General features: G+C 47.3%; 1 protein-coding gene across 1 annotated transcript; it reads left to right on the forward strand.

The window, feature by feature from the left end:
* The first annotated feature begins 316 nt into the window (after positions 1-316).
* On the forward strand, positions 317-8,083 carry LOC120933801 (zona pellucida sperm-binding protein 3-like). The gene is made up of 8 exons (XM_040347198.1): positions 317-790; positions 3,221-3,333; positions 4,249-4,352; positions 4,425-4,602; positions 4,674-4,794; positions 4,871-4,962; positions 7,218-7,351; positions 7,832-8,083. The coding sequence occupies exons 1-8, from the start codon at positions 323-325 to the stop codon at positions 8,059-8,061; spliced, it is 1,440 nt and encodes a 479-aa protein (XP_040203132.1). The 5' UTR covers positions 317-322; the 3' UTR covers positions 8,062-8,083.
* Positions 8,084-8,761: the final 678 nt, after the last annotated feature.

Below are 8,761 nucleotides of genomic sequence, written 5' to 3' on the forward strand. Positions count from 1 at the left end.
TAGTATGGTGTAGTATCAGTTGTATGTGATCCAATCATTGTACATCCTTGTGAGGTTCCTCTCCTCCATGCAGCTTGTGTAGCACACTCCATGTGGACCCGTCTCTCCCATCTGATTCCAGTATGAGGAGGAATCTAGTCATCTTCTCCGCTGGATCTCCAGGGGGTGAGGTGACCTCCATTATTGGTTCATCTCCCATCCATCATGTATAGTCCCAGCCATTGGGTGTGGTGATGATTGGCCCCAGCTGGGGGTATCAGTGGTTGGTGGGAGGGGTATAAAGGACGGCTCTCTCTCCCTCATTCATTGTGTTGTGTCTCTTATGGGGAGGATGGGTTATCTGGTGAAAGGTGGTTGGGTGCTGCTCCTGGCTGTGGCCTATTGGTCAGGGTTTGGCTGTGATGGAGTCTTGGTGAGACATGGCCGCCAGTCAGATAGGTGGAGGAGCAACCAGCAGGTTCTACTTGGCCAGGGCTCTGCTATATTGGGCTTGAGAGACAGGAATGCTAATCGCCCTGTTGTGGGGGTTGGGGCCTCTAGGGGTTCACTTGCTGGACGTGTTGTTGGGGTTCCACGAGATCTGCCGCAGCCTGGGAGCTCCCCTATTAGCATCCAGTGTGGAGAGGACAACATGGTGGTCACCGTCCAGAGGGATTTCTATGGGATTGGGAAGCTGGTCCAACCTTCTGACCTGAGCCTGGGGCCCCGTGGCTGCGAACCCGACCCCCAGAGTACAGACACCACTGTTACCTTCCAGATCAACCTCCAGGACTGCGGCAACACAGTGCAGGTAATCTTCAAATGTTCCCTGTGTCATGTATTCTAGTCAATGGGGGGGCCCCCTTAGTCCTCACCTTCCAGTAGTCTGTTGTGTATAGAACTTTCTTGCGCTTCACTCACTGGAACCATCTAGCTCCTGATGACCCTGTAGCTGATGTTCCATTGAGATGGATGCCCCCCAGCCATGCATTCCATTGTCTTGGTGGCTTGTCTCCAATAATGTTATCCAATATTTCAAATTATTGCTGCAGCCTATCCCCCTCCACTAGCCAGAGAAGACTTCACATATCTTGCCAGTGAGAGACATGTACAATCCCTCTAAGGCTTGATTCATATGACCTCCCCTAAGCGGGAAGTGTGCAGCAACTTTAAAGCCCCACCGGCTCCAGTTTGGTAAGGTGAAGGTAGAACTGAAGACCAAATCCTTTTGAATCAGGGATGGGAGCGTTAGAACCTCTGTTGGGTATTTTGTCCCATTGAGGGCATTCCCATTACTTCATGTTCTGTAGCCAAAACAGGAAGTGAGGAAATTCCCACGGTTGTCACCAGAACAGGTGACCCCCCCCCCCCCCCATAGGATCCAGACAAATAAAAATCTGATATGTGGCGGGAAGGGGGTCGTCCATGCCACTTCAACCAAAGCTTTCCTTCAGTCACTTTAACCATTTGCTGACCAGCTGCCGTCATACTGTGGCAGGTCGGTGCGAGGCGCCTCTCTCCTGCCAGTAGACAGCCCGGTGTTGCCATTCCTCCCCTTACAGCTACATGGGGTGTATGTAGGAAGAGGTGGAGGAGCTGGGCCAGCACAAACTAAATGGACACTCCAGTAGAGGAGAGGGCTATGCTTGGAGGTTGCTGATTTTTGGAATGTCAATTTGCCTAGGAAGTCAATAAAAAAAAAAAATCCACATGGAAAAGGAAACCTTGCATGTAAACGCTTGACTGACTTTACCTGCATGCTTTGGTGTAGGACCTCTTTAATATAAAGGCAGAGAACCTGTCACACAATAAGGGGTCGGCTATTGTGTATATGTATATGGTTCAGAGTTGCTGACTTGAAGCTTGTGAATCCTATCAGCTTGGTGCTGGGCAGGGGTGGACTGACCATTGAGTCGGGCACTGCCCTAGGGCCCCGTGCCCCACCAGGGACAGTATGTAAACTTTTTTTTTTTTTTTTTTTTTTTTTCATGATATGTCCGAAACAGACATGCTTTTGATGTGAAAAATCCTGAGATTTTAGCTGCCCCGCCTCTGCACTGCCTCCTGACTTGGTGGCCATCTGTAAGTCCAGGGGCCCCATAATCTTCTATTGCCTGGGGGCCCCATGAGATGTCAGTCCTCCCCTGGTGCCGGGTCTTCTTCTCAGACACGGGTCAAGCAATGAAGGCTTTGTGCCTGGTCTTCCCAGACAGTTGGGTAAAAAAAATGGCCACTACCCCGCCTATAACTGGCCTTTGCAGCGAGGAGCACATGGAAAAGCTATGCATGTCAAAACCAGCCAGCCTACAACCACTCTGAATTATCCTGGCTTAGTTTGTGTTAAATACAGGGGGTTTAGTTTGCACACTAACAAATGCATGCATACGCTGCAGAGCAACTTCACGGCACCCCAGTATTTTCTGCAGTCCTAACTCTATGGAAGTGCATGCGTAGCACCCTGGGGTTTAGTCTGGGATGCTCCTCACAGACTTGCTTGCCAGGAGTAGTTTCCTTAGTCAATTGTTGGAGATTAATCTTTCTCTCCCTAAATTTGGCCTTGTTGTACTTTTCTCGTCTACCACTAGGTGGCTGGGCACTTGGTGGTATTGGATATGCAAAGGATAACGCGAGGTAAAGTTATGGGTATATGGGGTATCTCAACCAATGGGCTGGGGTTTTCTTAAACCCTTTGGCCTGCTGGAAGAGCCTATGCAATGGAACCTCGGATTACGAGTATAATCCGTTCCAGGAGAAGGCTCGTAATCCAAAGAACTTGCATATCAAAGCGTGTTTCCTCATTGAAGTCAATGAAAATAATTTGTTCCGCATTGAGTCAATGGGATGCAATACCGCATGCGGCCAGAGGTGGGGGGGCACCAGAGAGCCTCGGAAATGGCCGGAAAGGCCCAAGGACACATCGGAAACTGAGTATTTCTAAGCATTGCAGATGGCCGCTGTTTGGCTCTGCTCCGGTGCCCCTGCACCTCAGGCCAAATGCAGTACTGCAAGCCCTATTGGGTTCAATTCTGCTCATCTTGCGAGACAACACTCAAACGAGTCAGAATTTTTAAAAAAATGCTTGTAAACCGCGTTACTCTTAAACCGAGGTTCCACTTTACATTTGCGTGGAGTCAGGTGATCTGGACGGGTATCTTTGGCCTTGGAGACTGGAAGAAGCTAAAGACTTTGCTACACAATGTTGGCTTTCCATGTTTGTAAGTCTGTATCCTTCTCTTCACAGATGATGCAAGACTGGCTAATCTACACCACCAACCTGACCTACAGCCCAACCTCCTCCATTCCAATCATCAGAACCAACCCAGCTGTGGTCCCCATAATGTGTTTCTACTACCGGTGAGTCAACGCTACTGGATCAGCTTACACTATGGGGGGGCCATGCAGGTCGGACAGTTTTCAGCATCTGGTCATCTTCTACATTTGGGACAGAGTGGGGGAAAATTAAACCCCTTGTTGGGTTTTTCTGCCATCTGTCCTTAAGAGCTTTCCCTGCATTTAAGTTTTCCTGGAAGAAACTGTAGGAGGGTTGGGGCAATGTTTTATCTGTATCGTCATGGAACATACAAATTAGTGTCTTAACATAATGCAAGAGCCAGAAAAAATTTCATAGTATAGAGACCCCCCAATGTGATGTGGGTAACAATATAGCTTCTTCTGAGCAACAATTAAATTTCCTTTTCTGGTTGAGGTGTGTTGACAGTCCATTTTGACATTTAGGGTTCAAGTTTTGGTTTTAGGTACTTTAGCTATTTAAACTACTCTTGACATCTGTGGACTTGCAGTCTGTGGCTACAACCTAACCCTTCTACTACAATAATGGCCAATTTAATCTTAAGATTGATCATGAGAGGATCTGCATTGACAATGGTGTCTCTTTAAGTTCAGAGAACCTCATGATCAACATGGTGGGGCTCTTTGTCACTCGACGCTTTATAATATGCCTTTTTTGGCAATGTTGGGGGGTGATCATGAAGATGTATTGGCCTACAGAGAATCTGGGGATAAATATATGGAAATTGCTCCTGGTCACTTAAAGGTTCAGGGATTATGGCTTCACTATCTGGCTCTATCTTGTTGTCCTTCAACAGGAATAAAATCAACCAGACGGCCGTCTTTTAGTAACTTTCTGGATAGTGTAATTGTAACCAGGATTTGACTCTGTACTCCCAAGTCGGTGAACAGGAAATGAGTAATATAAATTTAACTTTAATTCCGTTGACTCATTCCTGACCTTGATCCTGTTCTCTGTAGGCACGGTAATGTGAGCAGCCAGGCCATTAAGCCAACGTGGGTTCCATTCAGCACCACTGTGTCTTCAGAAGAAAGGTTGTCCTTCTCTTTGGTCCTGATGACTGGTGAGGAAGATGGGTGATCGGGGGGGGGGGGTGTTGGACCTTTACTAATCCCCTTTTTCCTTATGTATACAGAGGGCTGGAGTGGTCCCAGAAGTTCTCCCATCTATCAGTTGGGGGATATTCTCTACATAGAGGCCTCTGTGGATACTCACAACCAAATGGATATGATCCTGTATGTGGACCGCTGTGTGGCCACCATATCTCCTGATGCCACCTCTTCTCCAAGTTATGACCTCATTACAGACAATGGGTATGTTTTTCAGTGGTGGGAGGGGGTTTGGTTGCCATTTGACCCAAAATGTAAGTGACCATCTTCTGCAGGTGTCTGGTGGATGGAACACAAGCTGACGCCTCCTCGGCCTTCATCGCTCCAAGGGTCCAGACTAACACTCTACAGTTCACGGTGGATGCCTTCCGGTTCCTAGGAAATGATGTCTCTCTGGTGAGGACGGTTAGAATTGGTTGCACAGATTGGTGCCTTCTAGGAATGTTTAACCTACTAAAACCTTCTATTCCAGATCTACTTGACCTGTTACCTGAGAGCTGCTGCTGCCACCCAGGTCCCAGATCCCACCAACAAGGCCTGTTCTTATAGTAAAGCCACAAACGGGTGAGACTATTAAAATGGCTGTTGGGTGTCCGTGGGTTGCTGCTCTTCCCATAGCATTTGTCTGTAATCACTTCTGCATGGATCTAGTAACCAGTGACTGGGACAGACTTTATGGACACAACATGGCGGGTACCTAATACAATGTAAATATCCAATGGTACACAGGTATCCTCTGTAGGCCCCTTCCCATACCATGCACATTTAGTAACATGGCTGGCCAGGTAGGTAGCCTCATGGAGCTGAAAGTTGGTCTACAAGATCTCGGGTGCCAGTATGATCAGAATTGTGGGCATGAATCTCCTTCTTGGACACCTTTTGTGGTCAACTTGTCACTGTGTAGGAAATATAGGCAAAACTTGTTTTATAAATACTTTTACCATCTACCCCATTGCATTTTTTCCCTTCACTTCCTGTCCCATAGCCAAATGGGAATCAAGATGAAATCCCTGCAAATTTAGGGAATTCCTTGGGGGGCCCCCAGGTCACCTGAACAGGAAGCCCTATTGGAAGATTTCTACTTTATTACTTTTTTTGGGGGACAGCCCAAAAATTTAGATTTTCTTTTACGCTCAATTTTTTATAATGGTAAACTGGACAACAGAGGTGGCTCTTAAATTGGGCAAGTGCGCGCCTTAGGCCTCGCCCCACAAGGGCCTCTTGGCTGCCTAACTTGCCTGACAGGACAGTGTGGGACTCGGGAGTGGAAGGAAATATTACATCGCGGTAAGTGTGCCCAAGCAAGCTGGCAGGGTGGGCGCTGCACACAGACAGTTCAACTTGTGTAAAGAATCATTACCCATATCCTTGTGTATTTTTGCTAAGGTGTGTGTGTTTGTGTGTGTGTGTGTAACCATACTTCCCACCGATTTTTCTGGAGGAGTTCCACATCCTTGCCCCCCTAATGCAGCCTAAGGTTAACCACTTCTCTTCCAGTCTCATCGTGTGGCCCTGAGACTAAAGTTTCGTACTTGCGCTGGGATTACTGTTGAGATTTGTATAACGCTATCATATCTATTCGGAATAATCCATTTGGTGCTTGTAGCCGTTCTTGATGTAGAAGGTCCTCCAATCCCCATATTAATTTAGTTGCCCTTCTCAGCACTCACTCCAGCAAACCTTTCTGAGGATTGGTGACCAGAACTGGATGGAATGCTCCAGATGCAGCCAAACTAGCATTTAATAAAATGGCAGAATAATTGTTCTCTCCAGTAAATTCCCTTTTTAATGCATGCCAATGTTCTACTGGCTTTGAGAAACGGCATGCAGTGTCAAGCTGCGGCTACCAGTCTGTATTCTACGACTCCTAGATCCTTCTCCAACCTGGAATCCCCTAGGGCAGTGATGGCAAACCTTGGTACCCCTGATGTGTTGGAACTACATTTCCCCATGATGCTCAGCTACACTGCAGAGGACATGAACATCTGGGGTGCCAAGGTTTGCCATCACTGTCCTAGGGGCTCTCCCCCTAATGAGTAACTTGCATATATCTATACCCCCCCAAGTGCATTATCCTACTTTTATCAATAATAAACTCTAGTAGCCCACTCCACTAATTTATTCAGGCCCTCCTGTAAAGTTTCTATATCCTGTGTTATTGCCCTACATATTTTTGTGTCGAAGACCGAGAGCCTTTGGGAAGAGGGAAGCTTTGGACGCTGAGTCTTAACCAAGCAAAGACTGAGATCAAGCTATTTATCCCACCCTCATTTATTTATAATAGACAGAATTGGTCCCAGGACAAAGCCTTGTGGTACCCCACTAACCACTGAAGACCATTATGAGTATATATTAATTACAACCCTTTGGACATGCCCCCTCTACCCAGTTTTCTATCCAAGAACAAACCTTATGGTCCATGCCTACAGACCTTGGCTTGTAGATTAAGTGTTCATGGGGACTGTATCAAATGCTCTTGCAAAATCCAGATACACCCCATCCACCAGCCTACCCCTGTCCAGATGGCAGCCCCCTTCCTTGTAGAATGTTAGGCTGGCTTGGCAAGTGTGACCTTTCGTAAACCGTGCTGATTACTGCTAATGATACTGTTTTAATCGGCAAATTCTTGGATATGATCCCTTCAAATACTTTACAAACTACCGACAGACTGACCAGCCTAATATTTTTTTCTCTGGAGGGATGAGCCCCAAGTCCTTTCAAGGTAAATGTCAGACTACCTATACAGTGTTGGCTTTACACCGAGCTTCCAGTGCATCTTCTAAACACACAGCTTGTCATTGTGACTTTGTCTTCTCCAGCTGGTCTGCAGTTGAGGGCCCCAGCAGTATCTGCCAGTGTTGTGGGACACCAGGAACCTGCAGCAACCCCACTGGTCTTACAGGAGGAAGGAGCCGATTTCAAAGACCGAGAGCCAAGAGGGAAGCCTTGGATGGTGAGTCTTAACCATGCAGCTGCCATATGCAATTGTGTTGCCTCAACTGCTTGTTTCAATGGGTGGGGGGGAGGGTGTCCTGGGAATGGCTTTCCTCCTGTTGCATTACAACAGGAGGGTTTGGGGGGGAGGGGGGAGTCTTGACTGGTTTAAGCCATTCCACCTGGCCTTTATCTTTACACCACCCCCTCCCCCGCATAATAGAATATGGTTCTGAGGGACATAGGTGACAATAAGGGTGGGAATGTAGAAGGCTAGAACCTGGATGGCCTTCATATTGCCCCCCCCCCCCACTAGTTTCAGAACTAGAATAGGAAGGTAGATCTCCTGCATAGTCATGACAATTTGCTTTTTGAGGGTCTACAGTGGACACCACCTCTGCACACTTGAGTATTAGTTGAGTTATCGCCTGAAAGCCCTTTGGTTTCATTGTATAGAGATGTGTATTTGCCTCCTGACCCTCCAATGTTTCTCCTGCAGAACCGATCATGGAAGAGGGACAGTCGGTGACCACCTTGGGACCTCTGCTTGTGATTGGGCCAAAACAAGGTGACCTCGCAGCTGCAGTGATGAAGGAAGAGGCCGCCCCCGCAGAGCTCTGGTGGTTGGTGACTGTCGGGTGTGTCAGTCTTCTTGTAGTCACTGTGTGTACGGTGTTCATTGTGAAGTCTATGAAAAAGCCACAATATGTGCTGTCTGTAGAAAAATAAAAATGTAGTATTTTTATCTGAACTATGTCTTTTGCTTGATTCTAGATGGTAATACGGTATAGATTGGTGTCTAGGGGCTTTAGATATCATCATGGGTCTCATGCAGCAGCCTTCTGCCCCCCACCTTGTCTTGGCCCTGGTCTTGTGTTTTATGGAGGTTTTGCCAAAACTTCTCGGGTTGCAGTATATTGGGTCACAAGGGCTGCATACATACTACAGAATAACCAATATCATGACTATTACTGCCCCTTAATGCATCATTGGGTCCTCACTTTGGCTTCCTACATCCATCTTAATGACTTGTTCCACATTTGCTCTGTTTCTTCATAAGATCTATTATAGAAGATCAGAGGAAAAGTCAAAACCTACAGAGGAAAGGGAGGGCCAGCAAAGAGAAAACGGAACCGTATGATGGTGTGCAAACAATAAGCCAAACTATTGTAGTCGGGTGCTGGGCTACGAGTGGAGAGACACTGGTTGTAGCTGCTTCCTGCAGTGCTGAACTGGTTAACACCTATATCAGCCACAGGAGGGAGCTGTGGGGGTACAAAAAAGAGGGATAAAGTATGAAGAGAGGGGAGAGGACAGAATGTAGGAGGGGAGGGAGAGCAAGAGTGGACAGAGAATGTAGCTGAGTGAAAGAGTGCATGGGGGGGGGGGGGGGGTTGCAGGTAGAAGCAAAGGGGAGTTCAATTAGAAT

The sequence above is a fragment of the Rana temporaria genome, chromosome 3 (assembly GCF_905171775.1).
Source record: "Rana temporaria chromosome 3, aRanTem1.1, whole genome shotgun sequence".
NCBI classification, from domain to species: Eukaryota; Metazoa; Chordata; class Amphibia; order Anura; family Ranidae; genus Rana; species Rana temporaria.

Bases quoted from the DNA above. Each gene is read 5' to 3' on its own strand.
- LOC120933801 (XM_040347198.1), top strand. From the start codon at position 323: ATGGGGAGGATGGGTTATCTGGTGAAAGGTGGTTGGGTGCTGCTCCTG. The intron at 791-3,220 runs GTAATCTTCAAA...TTCTCTTCACAG, and splicing joins ACTGCGGCAACACAGTGCAG to ATGATGCAAGACTGGCTAAT. The intron at 4,795-4,870 runs GTGAGGACGGTT...CTTCTATTCCAG, and splicing joins TAGGAAATGATGTCTCTCTG to ATCTACTTGACCTGTTACCT.